Raw genomic sequence first — 20,757 nt, 5'->3', positions numbered from 1 at the left:
CCATCCTCATCATTCATAGCGTCGTCTAGATTACTGAAATGCTATTTAGAATCCCCCTTATACATAGATCATTATCCTTTGATTTCGAACTCCACCGCTCTTGGACGTGTGGTTCTTTAAAAACAAAATAAATTTAATAAAATTTATTCTTACAAAAAAAAAAAAATATTTAATAAAAAAAAATTGTGAAATGCATTCTTTATTTTTATTTTATGGATATGGTTACGGAATGCGCTGATACGACAAATACATCGTACGATGGAATCAATACACTGGCGTGTAATAAAATAGTAGGAATAAAAAATAAAAGCCTTGGTTGATTTTAGTTGACTTTAGTTGACTTTAGTTGACCTTTGTTGACTTTAGTTGACCTTTGTTGACTTTAGTTGACTTTTGTTGACTTTTGTTGACCTTTGTTGACTTTAGTTGACTTTAGTTGACTTTAGTTGACTTTAGTTGACTTTAGTTGACTTTAGTTTATGCATTATTTTTATTTTATGGATATGGTTACGGAATGCGCTGATACGACAAATACATCGTAAGATGGAATCAATACATTGGCGTGTAATAAAATAGTAGGAATAAAAAATAAAAGCTTTAGTTGACTTTAGTTGACCTTTGTTGACTTTAGTTGACTTTTTTTTTTTTTTTTGCTTTAAGCAAGATGGTTTAGAGATTTTTCTGTTCATTTAGACATCGTTCGAAGAAAGTCAACGATCGTTTTATCCAATCTGATGTCTTTACTCGTATTACAGATTCATGAATTCGATCTATCAGGTTATCATCTGCTCTCAAAGGCCTTTTTCAAACCCCAGTTTTGACCTTTGACCAGAATTCTTCGATGGGATTTTAAAAATGGTGAATAGGGAGGCAAATAGAAACATTGATAGCCTCTTTCTTCAACCAAAATTTCGGGCCACTGAAGAAGTATGTATTGGAGCATCGTTCATTACAATATATTGACCTTTCATACTGTTGTTGTCTAATGTATTCATCGTATTTGAAAGATATTGTGGATAATGCTCTGTTCTTGTTCCAACGCCACCGTTTATTTTTTCAACTTTACCGTCCACTTTTTTTCTTTTTCTTTTTCTTTTTCTTTTTTTTTTTTTTTTGAAACGGATGTTGCTTGTGGTTTTCACATTGTAAGGTAGATAATACCTTTTTATGAAATGACTCCCAGGACAGTAAATGAATAGTAGACATGGTAACGTAAATGTTTCTGAGTACCGACGCGAAATGCGCTGCAAAATCCAGTATACACAGGTTTTTTTTTAATTTTATTGATTAAATTAAATAGAACTACAGATTTTTCAAGACAGCTTCAACAACATCATTGGTAGTGTTTTTGCCACCGAGATCAGGAGTCAAAATTGATCCATCCGCCAACACAGCATCCACAGCATCATACAACTTGAGAGCATGTTCAGTATGACCCAAATGTTCTAACAATAAACCAGCAGAACGAATAGCAGCAATAGGATTGGCAATACCTTTACCAGCAATATCAGGAGCAGAACCATGTACAGGTTCACCCATCACAAAGCTATCACCTACATTAGCAGATGGCACTACACCAAGGGAACCTACAAGAGCAGCAGCACCATCACTTGATTTAAAAATATATGATCAGTTATATCGTTCACTTTTTCATATATCTATTCTATGTAAAATATACCTAATAATATCACCATAAAGATTAGGTGCTACCACAACATCAAATGCTTCAGGTTCACGGAACATACGATATACCATTGAATCCACTAATTGTTCTTCCATATCAACTTGACCATATTTTTCAGGGTTGCTTTCTTTGACACCACGAACAGTTTCACGCCATAAACCATCGGTCACACTCAACACATTAGATTTATGCACAATCGTCACACGTGGTTTGTGCTATTAAATGAAAAAAAAAAACATCATCAGTAAATCATCATCATCATCATGAATAGTCTTTTTCTTTTCTTCTTTCAATTACCTTCCATATACGATTTTCCAGTGATTTTTGTTCACGTAATTGTTGACGAGTCAGGGCCATATTGAAAGCCATAGTACCAGCGCGCTTTGAAGCATATTCAGAGATTTTACGATCAGCATAAGCTACCTTGAGACCAGTGGCAGGATCAGTTTCCAAGCGTTCAGATTTAATATACTATCAAAATAAATAAATAAAAAAAACGATATATGAGCTTTATATACCTATATGATATCTTTTTATACTTACCAAACATTCAGTATTCTCACGAATAATCAACATATCTAACACCTTTTGATTAGGAAAAGCAGGAGAAGCTACAGACGCTACAGGACGTACATTGGCATACAAATCCAGATGTTTACGAAGAGCGACAATGGGTGAAGAGTAACCGGCTACTTTATGAGAAGGTGAACTGACGGCGCCGAAAAGAGCTCCTTGACATTCATTCTTGAGTATGTCAATAGTAGATTGAGGTAAAGCTGTTCCAGTTTTTTGAAAATGTTCAAAACCAGCATCCAAATGAACAAAATCAAACTTGGGACCATTAGACAGAGATTCTAATACACGTTGAGCAGCCTATAGAAATAACAAGAAGGGGTTAAAACACGTATACGTATATATTTGCTATAAAAATAACACATACAGGAATCACTAAATAAAGAAAAAAAAAGCCAAGTTAAAGACGGAGAAGAGAGGAAAAAAAGAAGTCGTGATGAGTATTAATGATATTAAGTAAAGGAAATAACATACCTTCTCTACCAATACCATCAGCAGGAATAAGACCAATTTTCAAAGGAGAAGAAGAAGCAGTAGCAAAAGTACGACGAAGAACGTTATAAGCCATGAGGAATAATTAAAAAGAAAAGAAGAAAAAAAAAGAAGGGGGAAGAAGAGATTTCTTACTTTTTTTTTTAATATGTCAATCTTGTAGTCACAATCATAGATCATTTTCCTTTTTTGGTCAATAGATGAAGATTTTGCGTGAAAGCAAAAAGATCATCGGCGATTTAAATCATCATCATCATCATCAAAAGTGTCAAATCACACTTTGAATGATGAATAGGTGCAATTTTCCATAACGAAAAATAAATAATCTTTGAATTCTGGATATTGATCCATCATAAATATGTTAAATAATGCAATATTATTGTACCTGTTGTCCTTCTTTTTGTATTATTCTTTTCAAGTTCATGATTTTTGCATTGTTGGTTTCCGAATATAGAAAACTTTATTAAGCCTGACTCAGGTCATCAGCGCATCCCCATAAATCACTCCTTCTTAAAGCATTACTATGCTCTTACTAAAAACTATAATGATCCATTCAAGGTAGCCTCTTATTTTAGTTTATGAGATGTTTAATTTTACCTACTATTTTATGACATATAATGATCGGATGATGAATGATTGATTTGATCAATAAGCTTGAAATATTTGATTAAATAGAATAACCATGAGATTTGACAGACTCAATCTAATTGGAGGAAAAAAACAACAATATAAAAGACTCTTATTTTCTCTTTCTTTTGGTTTTCTTTCTTCTACAAAGACCAAAAAAAAAAAAAATAGTCAAAAACCCAAAAAGCAAAAGAAAAACGAAAAGATCATTTGGGTTTTTTGACTGCTTCCTTATTGGTGTTCCCTTTTTTTTCCGTTCACTTGGTCATACGCGACAGAACACCCTCCTTCTCTGGAGGTTTCTTGTTTCCCCCGTTTCTCCTTGCTGTTCTTCTTCTTGTTGTCCCTCTGGTTGTATGTCTTTTGCCTTGCTTGTCTATCTTTTTTGCTTCTTGAATCCATTTTTTTTTTTTTTTACCTTTATGATATTATAACTATCCCTATTCTGTCATGTACATCCTGGATTGGTTGATGTAGATACCGCTAGCCCTTGTGTTAGAGGATCTTTTTTTTTTTTTTTTTTTGGTAAGTGCACATATACAAATAACATCTAAATGATCATCACACTAACCATTTTCCCTTTCTTCTTTTAGCCTGTCACCAGCTTGTTTGGAACTTGGCGCGCATAAAAAAAGAAAAACAGACTTTTTTCCTTTTCGATATCGTTTTGTCTCTACGAAACTTACTCTACAATATAACCGACATAAGTCTTGCTAAAAATCGAAACTTTCAAAGTACCATTTTTTTGGAATAGGATTGTAGAGACTGTCAAGGGTACATTATGCTTCTAGTTTACGCAAAAAGTTGGTGTCTCATTTTATTTTCGATTGTTGGGTATATGGTAGATTGAAGAAGTTGAATGACTGGAAATATAATCATAAGGAAAACATCCAAACTTTTATTTATATATATTCATTATTATTATCATTATTCAATAAGAATAAACGATTGTATATAATATACAATGTCAGGTAGTGACAAAAAAGGCAACCATCGGATATTGAAATATCTTTTTTTTTCCTTACAAAAATGAAACGTTTACGTTTTTTTTTTCCTTTCCGTTTTTTCAAATATTTTTATTTTATTTCAAAACGTGAAGGAAAATATTGAATGACTTTGACAAATGACGACGACAACAGTTTCAGGACAATCTTTTATAAAGACATTACGACATTATTTAGATGCTAACGAATCCAAACTTATGACAAAAAATGATACAAAAGGAACTTCTTCAGTACGTGGTATATCCAATCTTCCAACAGCTCTTTCCAACAACAACAACAACAAATCTCTTGGATTTCCTTACATGTCTTTATTAGCCATTACTAGTTCTTCTTCTTCTACTACTACTTTGGACAAAACACCTTATATGCCTACTACAGGTTGTTTCTCTCTCGATATTCATTATCTTTATTTTTTATACGTTCAATTCGATCATCTTGGACTAGATATTGGTACTTCTTTATTGGGTAATGTACCTACAGAAGGTTATGTGACTGACCATGTAGACGATGATTCAGGTAAAGCTCCTTCTATACTTTCCATTGGATCAGTATCATCTGCCATGTCTACTCTATCTCTTGGAACTGGTTGGCAGTTTTGGAAAAATCGACAAGATACTCAAGAACAGCATATAACAAACAATAGCGGACATAATTTACAACAGGATATTATTCATATTCATCAATGTCTTTCAAACATCAAGGCACTTAAGCTCCATATGCATGTGTTTGTACATCCAGAAACTGGTATACCACGAAGTGGTCAAAGAGCGATTCTTGGTTATGAACAACCTCTTACACAACAGCCACATGGGACAATCCTTCTTTCTCTATCACCATTCAAGCACCTATCATTTTTGGAATTGGATCAAATTCATCCTAGCATGATCAGTGATTGGTCTTCCTTTACTCCACGTTTGATTAGTCTGGTTATCAAACGAGCCGGTATTGAAAATGTAGCAGATCTATTCAACATTTTACAAAACAGTCATCTTGATAATAATGACGATGAGGATGGAAAGAGCTCAATAAATAGAACTTCCGATACCACCAGCAATACCAACACTATTGAATTACATCAATTGCGAATGCTTTCATTACAAGACAACAATTTGACTACTTTGGATATTGAACCACTACGACAAATTCAATCTATTACTCATCTCAATTTATCTAGCAACCTTTTAATCGATATTCCTCAATCTTTATCTATTCTTTACAATCTACATTCTCTTGATTTGGCATACAATATGATTTCATTTACTATGGGTATCAATGCTGTACTAGGCAATATTCAGGAACTCAATTTACGTGGAAATCGATTGACAAATGTGGTGGGATTAGATCGACTTTGGGCTTTGGAACGTTTGGATCTGCGGGACAATCGGATCGAAGATATGACAGAAATTCATCGTCTTATTAGCTTACCAAATTTGGATGATGTTTGGGTGATGGGAAATCCATTTACTTTGACAAACGTAAGGAAATTTTGAATAGAAAAAAAAATTGTCTTTTTGATTTGATTATCTAACTTTTATATATATATATAGTCATCATATCGAGTGGATCTTTTTACTGAATTTCAACAACATGGTTCGTCATTTAAACTCGATGGAATGGGTCCTTCCTTTGCTGAAAAACTGAGGTTCCAGGCATCTTTGAACAATACACAACGTCAACATCATGACAATACTCCAGCAGCAATGACAACACCATCTGTCACTTCTTCACCGACTCCACCAGCTACAACAGCCATACCAACATCAAATGAATTGGACAACACGACAGCAAGTGGAACTGTCGACGACCACAACATAGCAATTCCTCCAGTATCATCATCATCAGCAAATACCAGTCTTGACGAAGGTAAATCGATCAAAAAGGCAAAACCAAGGAAAACCAAACGTGTCATCCAATTACCACATGGGGCTGTTGAACCTTCTATGGAATCCAATGATATGTTGAAGACAGATACCGAGAAATCTTCACATGTACTCCGATATGCAGAACTACAGCAATCTATCCAACCTACATTGACACGTCGACGATCCAGTACCTCTAAACGATCTAGCAAATCTACTTCAACTGCACATCGTACCAAAAGGTCGTCCTCTTCCACTACTTCGCATCGTCGGTCTCGATCACCACCACCACCACCTCCTCCTTCATCTATTTTGGTTAACGAAGATACTATTGGGGAAATTGAATCATCATCCACATCAAAACGTCTCTCTGCAGAAGAAGCCTTTCGTCGAAAAATCGAAATCATGCGACAAGAAGCTGGTACTGGCTGGCTAAGAGTTTTACAAGAAATGGAAATAAACAAGGAAAAACTCAAGGACAATATTGTAGAATGAAAAATATCGTTACCCTATTAGTTAAGTTATCTTTGTCTTTTATAGTTACCCCCCTTCTTTATTATCATTGTTATTTTTTCTTTTTTTTTTTAATTCAAATACCAGCAAATAAAAATCAATTGGATTCATATAGTGTTGTTATGTTGTCTACAATCTCCGACTCAACGATGTCTGGGATGAGCGTTCCCAGGTGGATCCCAAATAGTTGTTGTTTGTCTCCTCTTAGAATATTCTATATGAGTACGACTTTGACATATAAAGAGGAAAAAGAAGCCTGGGTCTCCAACTGCACAGGAGGTTCCTTATTTGAAGTGAATTTCATTGCGTCTTCATGTGTGGTAAGTCAACAATAATAAGATGAACTATTTTGTAACAAGCCGTTTCATTTTTTTTTTTTATTACAAAAAGGTTTCTCATGTTTTATGGCTAGCATTAGTTAAATCAAAAATGATAAATGTTGATACATTTACTGCTCAGTTTCTTATCTATGTTATTCCAGCGATCTTGATTCAAACTATTTTGGCGGACCAAGTCATTCAAGTATTACTCGGAATGTTATGCTTAGCGTTGAACGTTATTTATCGGTCAGAAAATTACCGTGAAATTACTTCTCTACAACAAAGACTTGATCATAGTATGGTAGCTAAAGAAAAGAAGAAGGAAGATAAAAAATCATCATCATCATCATCATCGTCGTCGTTATCATCCTACAAGACATATCTGACTGTATATCGAGCTGCCACTATGATTTTAACATGCATTGCTATTTTAGCAGTTGATTTCCCTGTGTTTCCTCGACGATTTGCCAAAGTAGAGACTTTTGGCACGTCATTAGTAAGTGGAAAAAAAAAGATGGCTTATAAAGATCATGTATGTAATGATGACAATCAATATGTTTATGATTTCTCTACATAATAGATGGATGTAGGCGTTGGATCATTTGTATTTTCATCCGGAGTTGTGGCGTCAAGAGCTTATTCACAACAAAATGCCCAGCAAACGTTGCTTCATCGAATGACGAATGCATGTCGATCCTGCTTGCCTTTACTTCTTTTAGGTGGCATACGTCTTTTATTAACCAGAAGTGTGGATTATCAAGTAAAGGAAGGAAAAAAAAATAAAAGGTGGTGTTGATTTTTTTTTTTTTTTTGGGATTAGTTGCATAACTCGGAATATGGACTTCATTGGAACTTTTTTATGACTCTTGGTTTATTGCCTCCATTTGTTACACTCATCACGTCATTGAAAAATAAGGTACCATTTTCATATCTAGGATGGGGAATTGTGATTGGATATCAATACCTTCTACATCAGCAAGGATTGCAAACATGGGTTTTAGAAGCACCTCGTGTTGATCTCTTAAGTGCTAATAAGGAAGGCATCTGCAGTTTCATGGGATATTTAGCCATCTTTCTTTTTGGTCTTGATGTTGGTTGTGCTGTGTTTGATTTATCGCCGTCTAAACAACTTCCAATTATATCATCATCATCATCATCATCCGTTGCTATTCAGTTAACTGTAAAAAGTATTCTTTATTGGATCATTTTTGGTACTTGGCTATTTTTCACTCAAAATGATTCTTCTAGTCAAGTGTCTAGACGATTGGTAATAACAAAAAAAAAAAAAAAAAAAAGAGCAATCCATAAATGCTTATACATATTTTTTTTTTTTGTAGGCCAATTTACCTTACGTCATTTGGGTAATCTCTTTTAATTTGACTTTATTGACATTATTAATTTGGGTGGAACAATGGATGAATGTTAAAAATAAGGGACCACAATTATTGAATGATATCAATCTAAATGGTCTTGCTACTTTTTTGCTTGTAAGTTTTGTTAAAAAAGAGACCATCTTTCTGGGTTTAAATTGTTTTTCCTGTGTCTGAGAGAGATCCATCATGGATAACCCCCCTATCTATCATTCTCAGATGAAAAGAAAATGAGAGAGAGAGAGAGTGTGTATCTGTTGAGTATCAAAAAAATGACACTAACCTTGGAATGATTTTCTTTTACCTTTTTTTTTCATTTCTTTTTTTTTTTTTTTTTTTTAATGTAGGCAAATCTGATGACAGGTGCAGTGAATTTGATGATGAAGACATTATATGCCTCCTCATTGACAAGTATGATGATCCTTTGTATTTATATGATGGTGACTAGCATCATCCCTTGGTTATTGCGGATTTACCAAATCCGAATCAAACTCTGAAATTGAAAAAAAAAATTTCTTGTTTACCTTCGAAAACATTTTACTCTTTTTGTTTTTTTTTTTTTTCTTATACAATATTATCTAATATATACATATATACAATATATAAATATATATATCTATACTCCTTCTCTCCTTTTCCACTTATTGTTTTGAATACTAAAAGCCATGGTTGGTACGTGTGATTTACTTGATTTTAAAACATAAAGCGATACCTCCTTTTTTCTTTTTTTCTTTTTCTTTCTTTGATAGTTTTTCAAATAGTAAGATACTCTTAACTACCCTTCTTCGTATACACCAACCTACATACACATACACATAATTTTTATATATTCATACTTACGCATACATATACTATTACCCTTTTTTTTTGTGGTCTCCTTGAACGAACTCGGTTTTGAAACGACAGCTGACTAATGGACTCTGGGGTAGATGGAAAATATCCTCCTTCATCCTCGATAAAGTAGAAAGTAGTTTCTTTTCCGTTTTCGATATCTACAAAAGGAACGCTCAAAACACTATCACTTTTTCAGTTTATTTTATACTACTCTTGTTTCCCCTTGTTTCTTTTATTTCCCTTTCCCCCCTTTTTTTTAAATTTCAGTTTATATCGTTTTTTATTTATTATTTATTTTTTTTACAAGAATGGTCATACTTATATATATATATATTTTTTTTTTGTTTGAATTAGAGGGTCATGACACGATAAATCATCATAGCAATCACGGTATATCGGACAGCAATAGTAGCATGGATGAGAATTATACGAGACCTAGGAAACGAAAACAACGGATACATGTTTTCTCATCCGATGATAATAATCAAGATGATCAGGACAGTTTATCACCACTTTCAGACAATGATGGATTATCAGATGCCATTGATGATATTCTTAACAATAGCAGTCATGATGAAAGTGATATTAATATTTCCAACAATGATGATGAACAGGAAGCATTTATTGAAATAAATGATGACACCCCATTGACAGAAACGCCCAATGTTGATACTGATTATCTTGATCCAGATCTCTATTGTTTACGACGATCTAATCGCAACAAACGTCAAAAAACTAAGTATACCGTAAAGTCCCTCCCCCTCTTTTTTTTTTTTTTTTTTTTTTTTTTTTTTTTAAAAAAAAAGTTATCTGTCTTTCATTTTATTGATCCCTTATTTCTTTTTTTTTTTCTTTTTTCTTTTTAGATAACCACTAGTCAAGAGGAGGATGAAGTAGATTCATATATATCGGAAACACCAGAAGAATTCTCGGATGATGTAGATAATAGTAACAACGATATCGATGATGATGACGATGATGATGAAGATTATGGTGTTTCTCCATCAACAAAAAAACAAAAGAATAAAACTACATCTAGACGATCAACTAATACCAGACAACAAAAACAATCTATATGGTCAAGTAAGTTAATTTGATTTGGTATTTTTTTTTTCATACTACATATCCTTTTTTATACATACGCTTCAATTGATTTTTTATTTTGTTTTCATTACAGAATCATCATCAAAACAATATGGAATGAAATCAGAATCAAGCATTAGTGATGATGATGGTGATGTTGATGATGACGATGATGATGATGGTGTTTGGGGAAAACCAAGATCAACACGAAGACGCCCTATGAAAAAATTAAAAAGATTAGCTCAAGGTAAAAAAAAAAAAAAAAAAAAAAAAAAAAAAAAAAAAAAAAAAAAAGGCATTATAAACAATTTTTTTTTTAATTTATTTTACTCGTCCTCCATCTTTAACTATATAGGTAATTCATTATCACCAAGCGATTCTTTACGATACTCTACTAGAAAACGTAATGTAGCGAACTACAATGAAAACAGTTCTGATTTATGGGGATTATCTGATGACCAAGATGATCACAACAACAATGTATATACGAACGGTGGAGGTGGATTTACGTCTTATACTCAGATTGAAGAGGATGAAGGTGATGTGATTGAAAGTGTCCATGATCATAGAAGGCGTGAAGGCCACGGTAAGCATATCGATATATATATATATATATATATAAAGAAAGAAAGAAAGTAAAAACTGATGAATATATCATCTTGATGATTCTTATAGAAAGCGATAAAGAGGATGACAAACCAGAAATGAACATGGAATTCCGCATCAAATGGAAAAATTGGTCACATATACATGATACATGGGATACACCAAGTTACTTACGATCATTTAAAGGTTATCGCAAAGTGGAAAACTACATCAAAACATTTGTAGAAGAAGAGTTATATTTCCGACATCATCCAGAAACCACAAAAGAAGAAATTGAACAACAAGACATCAATACTGAAAGACGACGAGAGGAAATCAAGGATTGGTGTACTGTTGAACGTATCATAGGGAAACGGGGTGTTTCGTCCAATACAGAATATCTGGTGAAATGGAAACGATTACATTATGATGAATGTACTTATGAATCGGCCGATCAACTTTCTAAACATGGTGATGGTAATCAACTTCAAATCGATACATTTCTAGATCGACAACAAAGTAGACGGATACCTCATCTTTCCGAACATTACAGCACAACTCATCAACACAAAAGACGTCCTACATTTTCCGTGCTACGTGAACAACCTTCTTATATCCAAGGCGGTCAATTACGTGATTATCAGCTTCATGGTATCAGTTGGATGTATTGGTTATGGTGTACAAACAAGAATGGTATGTTAGCGGATGAAATGGGTCTTGGTAAAACTGTACAAACCATTGGCTTCTTGAGTACATTGTTTCATAAACATGCTCAATATGGTCCTTTTTTAATTGTGGTACCACTGTCAACATCAGAAAACTGGATGATGGAATTCAAACAATGGGCACCGGATATGAATGTTTTATGTTATGTTGGTAATCGTGCTTCTCGTCAAATGATTCGTGATCAAGAATTCTATTTACCATCATCACCATCATCATCATCAAAACGTCTCAAATTCAATGTCTTAGTAACTACTTATGAAATTGTACTCAAGGATCGTGATGCTTTAGGTGGTATTCATTGGCAATACTTGGCTGTGGATGAAGCACATCGATTGAAAAATTCAGAATCTCAGTTGTATGAAGCATTACAAGGTTTTCGTACTGCCAATCGACTATTGATTACAGGTACACCACTTCAAAATAGTGTCAAGGAATTATTGGCTTTGGTACGCTTCTTGATGCCTGCTATGGATCTTAGCGAATTGAATGTGGATCTTGATAAGGTGGATGGTGATGGCGAACAAGAAAAAAAAATCAAGGCTTTGCATGAAAGTATCAAGAATATCATGTTACGAAGACTCAAAAAGGATGTGGAGAAATCACTTCCCAACAAGACAGAACGAATTTTACGCGTGGAAATGAGTGATCTACAAAAAATGTTTTATAAAAACATCCTAGCCAAGAATTTTGCTGTGCTTAGTAAAGGTTCAGATAAAAATAAGAAACAATGGTTGAATATTGCCATCGAATTGAAGAAAGCAAGCAATCATCCTTTCTTATTCCCTGATGCTGAAACACAAACATCTAGTCGTATCGAACAACTCAAAGGATTGGTGGAAAACAGTGGCAAGATGATTCTTTTGGACAAATTACTGGCTCGACTCAAGGCTGATGGTCATCGTGTATTGATCTTTTCTCAATTAGTGATGATGTTGGATATCTTGTCAGATTATTTGACACTCCGTGGCCATCCTTTCCAACGTTTGGATGGTAGCATGAAACCTGAAGATCGGAATAAGGCTATCGAACATTTCAATGCTCCTGAAAGTCCTGATTTTGTCTTTTTATTATCCACGCGCGCTGGCGGCATGGGTATTAACTTGGTGACGGCCGATACAGTGATTATCTTTGATTCAGATTGGAATCCTCAAAACGATTTACAAGCCATGTCTCGAGCACATCGGATTGGTCAGACAAAATCAGTCAATGTCTATCGATTTGTCACTAAAGGCACCATGGAAGAAGATATTATCGAACGCGCTAAACGTAAAATGGTGCTTGAATATTGTATTATAAAACAAATGGATACCTCTGGTTTAACCCTTTTACCTGAAAATGCCACCACACTTACTACTTCCACTGGCAAAATACGTGAATTACCGTTCAACAAGGATGAAATGTCAGCCATCTTGAAATTTGGTGCACAAAATATGTTCCAGACCAATGAACAAACACAACCTTTGAATGATCTGGATCTAGATGATATCCTTGCTCGTGCTGAGCACACTGAAACCATGGAAGGTATTGATGAAAGTGCTCTTGGAAGTGCAGATTTCCTTGCTCAATTCAAGATTTCAGATTACGGTGGCAGCGCCAATGATTTATCGTGGGATGAAATCATTCCTGAAAATGAAAGACAACAAGTGGCTGAACAACAACAATTGGAGGATGAATTGGCCTTATACGAACGTGCTGCAAGAAAACGTGGTCGAACATATCAGGAACATGGAGATGATGATGATGACAACAACGACGACAACGGTAATGATGATGATGATGATGGCGAGGATGATGGGATTAGAAATCTTCCTGACGGTACAAAACAGAAAAAAAGACGTCGACGTACTAATAAAAACAGTAACGGGAACAGTCATCGTAATAGTCCAGCCATTTCAGCCGATTCAGACCAGCGAAATGAATTATCAGAAAAGGATTTACGTGCCCTTCATCGAGGTGTATTACGTTATGCAGATTTGGAAGCTCGATATGATGAAGCTGTCAAGGATACCGATTTAGAACACAAGGAAAAAGCAACAGTGATGGGATTTTATACTGATCTTGTAAATGCATGTAAATCCAAAGTCAAAGAACAAATCCAACAACAAACAAAAAAGTCTGGTGATGATGATTTCGAAAGTGATACAGATGATCGATTGGTGCGTGAAATTAGATTGACAAAACAAAAAGCTATTCTTTTTACTTGGAATAATATCGCCAACATCAATGCTGGACAATTATTACAAAGACATCACGATATGAAGATTTTAGCTCGACGTTTAAATGTGATGCCAGATATGCTCAGATTTCGTTTATCTTTGGATGCTAAACGTGTACAAGGTTGGTCATGCTCATGGGGTCAAAAGGAAGATGCGATGTTATTGGTGGGTATTCATCGATATGGTTTTGGTATGTGGTCGGCCATCCAAGCCGATGAATCCTTAGGTTTGACTGGCAAGTTCTTTTTAGGCTCATCCAATCCTAGTACCAGCAGGGACAACAATGACATGGATAATGAAAATGATAAACGTACACCAAAAGCTGTTCATCTGGTTAGACGTGCTGAACAATTACTCAAAATCTGTGCAGAAGAAGAATCTATAGCCCTGCCACCAAAGAAAACTGCCCGCTTCCTGTCACCATTCAGTTCTGCTTCAGTAGATAAAAAGAAGAAGATTCAAAAAGGATCATTACCAAGGAATAAACGCGCTTTAGTTTCAAATGGTATTAACAATAATGGGGAAGAAAATGATTATGGTATCACCACTACTACTTCATCATCCAATCATGGATCATCACCTTCAAAACATCATCATCATCATCATCATCGTAGTTCATCACCCATTGACAACAACAAATCAAACACAACACAATCACCATCCTCGTCATTATCATCATCAAGAAAGATAGAAAAAGGAAATCATGATACAACAGCAGCAGAGAATGAAGGTTATAGCAGTTATGATGAAGATGATACTCGATCAGCTTTACGACCTGTCAAACAATACCTTGTTAGATTACGTGACGATTCAAGCAAGTTGGAAGGACAAGCCAAAGCTGCTTTGCTCAAGAGATGTATTGTCAAGATTGGGACTTTTATTGAAGATCAAGCCAAGGAAGGATCCTCTCAACGACGAGATCGAACACAACGACATATGTGGTTATATACCAAGAAATTCTGGCCTGGTTCTAAAGTCACTTACACCGATTTAATCAATGTCTATGAAAAAGTTCTTCAAGCTCAATCGCAACATCAAGAATCGGAAAAATCTAAACAAGACAATATCAAACGACCCAAAAAATCCTCATCCTCATCATCTCATTCAAATAATAGTAGTGGTAGTAGTCATCGTCATCATAGTACCCATCATCATCGACATGATGCATCACCCACTCGTTATCATCATCATCGTCATCATCATCGTCGAAGATCATCTTCTACAAGCTCACCTCATCGATCAACTTCAGATCGTCATCATCATCATCATCATCATCAACGTGATAATCAGCAAGGCAATAAAAATCGACATACTTCATCACATCATTCAGATACCATGGACAACAATACAACCGATAACACTTCTTCAGCAGGTGATCCAAAAACGAACCGGTCTCATAAGTCCTCTTCTCATCGACATTCAAGTCAGCAAGATCATCGAAAAGAAAATCGAAATAACTAGATCTGTATTTATTTATTTGCTTTCAATTTATACATATATATAATAAAAATCGTTAAATGGAATGACTCGACAAGAGTTATCCGACCTTTTTTTTTTTTTTTATTCATCAAAACAAAGGACGTAATTGAAATATTTATAGAAACAACATGTGTATTTTTATAATATATATAACGAAGAAAGACAGGGACAATAGATAAAAAAAAAAAAGAAAAAGAAAAAAGTATAATAATAATAACAATAATAGTAATAAAGTATGTTTATTAAGAATGAAGGCTCATAAGCTCTTCCACTACTTTACATAAATCTTCTACACTACGATCCAATTTCTTACCGCCATGATGCCCATCCACCACTTGCTGCATTTGTTGAGGGGTCAAATCCAAGAAACTTTCAATCAAATCACCGTCAATGAAATTACTACTTTGTTCCTTTCTACCCATGGTGACTACAGATCGCCAACTATAAAAAGATGGTGAGCTTCTAAACATTCTTTTTTTTTTTTTTTTTTTTTTTTTTTTTTTTTTTTTTTGCAACTTACTCAGAATGAGACAAATGACCTATACTTTTCACTACTCTGGTCATGTTGTTCTGCATATGCCATAATAATTTGAATCGACTTTCAGATAGATCTGCAATAATACCAATAGCCCCATTAGCAGTGGCAAAAATCAAAGTGGAAGTATTGTAAACAGTTGACATTGATGATGGTGAAGACGTTATTGATGCATTACTGGTATTGGTTCCGATAGATTTGTTTGTTGATGATGATAATGTCGGTGTTTGTTGATGGTGTTGTAAATAAAAGGGTTGTTGCTGCTGCTGCTGCTGATGTGAGTTTGTGGGTGATGCTGTTGAAGGTTTGATATCTGGATCAATATTCCCAAGAGTCCCAAATCGGAATCGCTGGACCAATTCACCCAAATGCCATTCACTGACGGTCTCTAGTAAAGGATCTTCTACCGGTCCTGTATTTCCTGTTGAACCATGTTCCGTTGATAATGTAGATCCAAGGGAACGTTCCACTACAAATAAATGACCATCCCGTTCAGCACCAATAGCTAAAGTATCACTAAGAGCTTCTAGAGAGGTAACTTCCCGCACCGCTTCATCTGCACCCACTTCTTCTAATAAAGGAGGTTGTTTGGTTCCATCATATTTTAAAGCTGTCACTGATGCTGTAATGTCTCCGGCAAAAATATAATCACCATGTGTTGTCAGTGATTCTGTAATTGACGCCAGTTGATGAGAACATGTCATTTCAAGATAGCGTTGACCATTTTGAATTTTCCATTCATATATTTCAAGCTAATTTGTGGATTTGATTATTAATAAAACAGTTAATACTTGTTTTTTTTTTAACTATATTTGTCTTACTACGTTACCTTTCCTCGTACACTAGCAATCAGTTTGCCTTTGAATGAAACCAATTGTTCTACCATACCCATTGTTCGAATTTGAGAAATCAAGACCAGTTGTTTCTCTGATGCCATTGTTGCTGTTTGTCGTTGACATAATTGTAAAACAAGGATTCGTCCTGAACTCGTTGTTTCAAAAGCATCACTGTCCTTTCCTGTTGCAATCACGTAATAATCATTGACATCTTGTTCGAAGCTTGTTGATAATGCTGATAATGGTCTTTCATATTGCTTAAAATAAATTCGGTCCAATACTATTGTTCATAGAGAAAAGAAAGATTAAGAATATTTTAGTACTGCATTTCATGATTTTTTTTTTCATTTTACCAGTGAAATTTTGATCATCTAGTACTTCAAACCCGCCAGTGGTTGAATGTAATGTATAAGGATCAGATGACATCTTTTCAGTGATTACGCCAAAAGTACGAGAAGTTTCTTGGTAAACGATGCGCCTTGGTGTATCAAGAGTAGGAATCTTCGTGATATGCAACTTTTGTATTTCTTCCATTTGACCAATAACCACACCATCACGAGTCGTCAAGGCAACAGCATCAGGAAACGAAGGACTACTGAATGAGGTGACACTTCGTACGTCCTATGAAAGAAAATTTCATTAAAATCTGATATATAAATATATATATATTACCTTGAGATTGACATTGGAATATACGAGTTTTTGATTTCGACTATGAATAACACTTGGTTTATCTGAAGCAGCAAAGACATGAGTCGTACCATTGGATGTAAAGCTACCTAGTACAATAGGTAATTTGCCCAAAAAAGATCGTTTCTTGTCCCAAAGTCGGCCATGCTGGTTATCCAATCTAAAGTTGTAAACCTGACCATCACCAAGTGCCACCAATAAATAACAAATATTTTCCAGTCTTGCCATTAGAATAGAACGAGGCATTAGCAATCCAGTTAAAGGTTCATGAGCAATGATTGCCAAGGATGGATCAAAACGTAGGAGGAGCACACTGACCTGTTGCCATAATCCAACAGCGATAACGGAAGAAGCGAAAGTACCAGTAGTTTGATCATCCATTTCTGTAGGAGTAATATCGATACATGAGATTTCTTGTTCCAGTCTTGTTTCACCCACCACTACGAGCTTGTTGTTTTGAATGAAGAATGCAATTAAATAACCAAAGCCTATGGAAATCACACACTGTGTTGGATTCAGACTTGCCACAGTAATTCCACTTGTTGATGACTCTGACGGGAGTAAAGAACATTGAGAAGGTCGCCATTCATCCAATAAACTTCCATTCTTTCCGGATCCCATCAATCGGACACTTTTCTCAGTCACTTGAATCATCATATCCCCCATTACATTGCCTGCTACAAGAGTTCGTTCATTCAAAGCCAATGATGAATAGTTTGATAAAGGTGTGATTGCATTGTCTTGTAGCTGAAGAATTCGTGTTTCATTGGCAAAAGAAATAATCAACGTCTCAGTATACCTATGTATATATAAAAAAAAAGATGAATACAAGAAATGAATTCTTCATTTTTTTTTCAACTTACTTTTGAGCAAAATTAGGTCTTAGAGCCCAAGTCGCTTTTACACCATTCATTTCGATAGCTGCCAATTGATTCAATCCTACTCCACTTCGTATAATTCGTAATGAACTATCTTTGCCAGCACCAGAGCATGTGATCAATTGAGGTTGTCCCTATATCATCAAGCCAAATAAGATAAAAATCAACCCTTTTTTTTTTTTTTTACCTTTTATAGTTTATTACCTGTTTATCCAAATCAGCTACACAAAAATCAATGACAGGTCCAAGACTAGGAAAATTCTCGATGACTTGTAAAATATCTCTGTTTTCGATGGAATCGCGACGTAAGACATGAACCAATTGAGAATCACCTTTGGATGAGCCAACATAAAGGACATCATTATCAAGATAGACCAAACAAGAAGGAATTGAAATCTAATTATAAATTTAAAAGAGAAAAAGAGAGAAAGAGAGAGAGAAAGAGAGGGTTAATACTATATATACATATTCCCTGTTTCTCACCAATCTTTTTTTTTTTTTTTTTTTTTTTTTTTTTTTACTTACATCGCCAAGTTCCATGAATCCTAATGATCGCACAGTCGAAGAGGATGGATCGATGTTCAATACCAGTAGGTATAAATGACCTTCAGTATCTCCCAAAAAGTACCTTGAACCGTCATTTGTAATCATGGCATGACACTGAATCATAGAAGAGGAAATTCCAATTGCAATCGGTGGATGATTTGGTTTCAAATAACGGATACACTGACCTGAGACCAATAAAACACCACCCACAGGAGCAGGAACAGCTATCAATAATATGGCATCTTGTTCAATATGATCCAATACTATATCTCCAGGAACCATTGCCGGTTGCTGTTTTAGATCTGTATTTTTCTTATCGTATGTAAACACTTGTAAATATCGTTGATTCAATGAGTTGTCGTAAAGTACCATCATGGTTGTTGGCTGATCAGGTTCTGTAGTATCGAGAAAAGTCATGGCGATGATTCTCTTGTCAGGAAAACTAATCATATATATTGTTTTGGTCAATGATCTTTTTTTTTTTCTCTTTTTCTCTTACGGACTTACCATAGATGTATGTAATGTTGCGGCAGAGGAGAGAGAGCTTGTCGTTTTCGTCCATTCCGAGAGTGCGTAGAGTGAATGATGGTGGTATTTTCATTATCAATAAAAGGCGGTGATAGAGAAGGAATGATTAATGTAATAGTGCAAGGATATAAAAGAGTGGCTATCATTGTCTGAGAAGGATCCATTACACTTGGTGTTGATGGAGCACCACTATAATAACAAGGTTGATTTGTCCATCCAATTTCACTAGTTGCTTCAGTAACGATTTGTTGTTGTTGTGCAGAATAAGTCAAAACGCAATATTTGTGTCGTGTAGTTAATATAAAGAGAGAAGCTTGTGATCGTCCCTATAAGTTGAAAAAGAGTAGGTCAGGAACTATATAGTTATTTTTTTATTTTTTTATTTTTTTTACATACTTTTGGTAAATACAAATGAAGAGACATGATCGTCCCATAAATATTACATTCAAGTGTTGGTTTTAACCCATCAGGAGTAATTGTATAGATTTCGATCCGATTGCCTTTTCTATAATCGTTTATTAAGAAAAAAAAAAAGGTTAAACGTTCGCGCCTTTTTATTATGTATTGTATTTACCCTAAGACAAGATTGATATCATTAGGACCGGTAAAAGCACCTTTAACAGCGAAATGAGTAGCAGTTGGTTTTTGTGCAGTGACAACATATTTATAATAAGACATGGAAAAAGGGTTTCTTTTTTTTTTCTTTTTTTTTTTCCAAGAACACGTAAATATAGAAAAGAAAAAGAGAAAATGGGAAGATCCACTTCAAAAAAAAAAAAAAAGGAAGAATATCGGAGTTGAAATTATTTTTGCCTCTCAATTGTCTATGAAAACTATATTGCAGTTTTTTCATCCGAATAAAAAAAAAAAAAAAAAAAAAAGGTCCCTTAAAGAATTAAGCGAGTGGATATTATTCATCATCTTATCTCAACCATATTTGTGGATGCATCTTAAAACGTACATGTCATCCTCAAATACTAAAAAGAATAGAAATACATTTGACATTTTAATATAAAAAAGTATGATCACTTTTGTTGGAAATCAATAAAATAGTTTCAATATGAAGAAAAAAAAACATAAGATAAATATTTAGGATGATTATTTCCTTAAGATTTACCATCAATGATAATGTATTGCTTAAAGTATGATGAATGATGGATTATATTTGATGGTGATATGACGCAAAATAAATAAATGAAATATAGAAAAATCTATATAAAGAATATCAGTCTATCTATTGTTTCAGGGGAACCCTGAATATTAATTAAGAACTAAGTTCAAAAAAAAAAAAAAAAAAAGAATATGTAAGATTAAAATCAGCAGACGAAATAAAAGGTGCAGGAGTTAAACAAGAAGCCAATAATGTTTCACACGATTCA

The 20,757-nt window shown here is 34.5% G+C and overlaps 5 protein-coding genes across 5 annotated transcripts; 3 read left to right on the top strand and 2 right to left on the bottom strand.

The window, feature by feature from the left end:
* Positions 1–1,107: 1,107 nt before the first annotated feature.
* BX664DRAFT_291163 (uncharacterized protein) lies at positions 1,108–2,850 on the bottom strand. The gene is made up of 6 exons (XM_051541933.1): positions 2,732–2,850; positions 2,625–2,632; positions 2,228–2,557; positions 1,982–2,155; positions 1,679–1,899; positions 1,108–1,609 (listed from the first exon to the last, which is right to left on the bottom strand). Exons 1-6 carry the CDS (start codon positions 2,823–2,825, stop codon positions 1,303–1,305), a joined length of 1,134 nt encoding a protein of 377 aa, XP_051402571.1. The 5' UTR covers positions 2,826–2,850; the 3' UTR covers positions 1,108–1,302.
* Positions 2,851–4,450: 1,600 nt separating this feature from the next.
* BX664DRAFT_56853 (uncharacterized protein) lies at positions 4,451–6,866 on the top strand. Its single transcript, XM_051549635.1, has 3 exons — positions 4,451–5,855; positions 5,928–6,468; positions 6,500–6,866. Exons 1-3 carry the CDS (start codon positions 4,500–4,502, stop codon positions 6,673–6,675), a joined length of 2,073 nt encoding a protein of 690 aa, XP_051402570.1. The 5' UTR covers positions 4,451–4,499; the 3' UTR covers positions 6,676–6,866.
* Positions 6,867–6,952: 86 nt separating this feature from the next.
* BX664DRAFT_323694 (GWT1-domain-containing protein) lies at positions 6,953–9,012 on the top strand. Its single transcript, XM_051543700.1, has 6 exons — positions 6,953–7,072; positions 7,143–7,568; positions 7,653–7,832; positions 7,893–8,339; positions 8,410–8,559; positions 8,790–9,012. Exons 1-6 carry the CDS (start codon positions 6,971–6,973, stop codon positions 8,937–8,939), a joined length of 1,455 nt encoding a protein of 484 aa, XP_051402569.1. The 5' UTR covers positions 6,953–6,970; the 3' UTR covers positions 8,940–9,012.
* A 342-nt stretch (positions 9,013–9,354) lies between these two features.
* BX664DRAFT_56801 (SNF2 family N-terminal domain-containing protein) lies at positions 9,355–15,437 on the top strand. The gene is made up of 5 exons (XM_051549634.1): positions 9,355–10,022; positions 10,143–10,359; positions 10,454–10,606; positions 10,715–10,945; positions 11,035–15,437. Exons 1-5 carry the CDS (start codon positions 9,585–9,587, stop codon positions 15,345–15,347), a joined length of 5,352 nt encoding a protein of 1,783 aa, XP_051402568.1. The 5' UTR covers positions 9,355–9,584; the 3' UTR covers positions 15,348–15,437.
* Positions 15,438–15,565: 128 nt separating this feature from the next.
* Positions 15,566–20,097, bottom strand: BX664DRAFT_323688 (mono-functional DNA-alkylating methyl methanesulfonate N-term-domain-containing protein). Its single transcript, XM_051543699.1, has 11 exons — positions 19,953–20,097; positions 19,775–19,883; positions 19,358–19,704; positions 18,830–19,292; positions 18,509–18,700; positions 18,290–18,438; positions 17,409–18,225; positions 17,090–17,357; positions 16,730–17,016; positions 15,886–16,652; positions 15,566–15,806 (listed from the first exon to the last, which is right to left on the bottom strand). Exons 1-11 carry the CDS (start codon positions 20,054–20,056, stop codon positions 15,608–15,610), a joined length of 3,702 nt encoding a protein of 1,233 aa, XP_051402567.1. The 5' UTR covers positions 20,057–20,097; the 3' UTR covers positions 15,566–15,607.
* Between the last annotated feature and the right edge of the window lie 660 nt (positions 20,098–20,757).

The sequence above is a fragment of the Halteromyces radiatus genome, assembly GCF_025201355.1.
Source record: "Halteromyces radiatus strain CBS 162.75 chromosome Unknown BX664scaffold_2, whole genome shotgun sequence".
Taxonomy (NCBI): Eukaryota; Fungi; Mucoromycota; class Mucoromycetes; order Mucorales; family Cunninghamellaceae; genus Halteromyces; species Halteromyces radiatus.
Note: the sequence above shows the minus strand (reverse complement) of the source record. Positions and strands in the feature narration are given on the sequence as shown.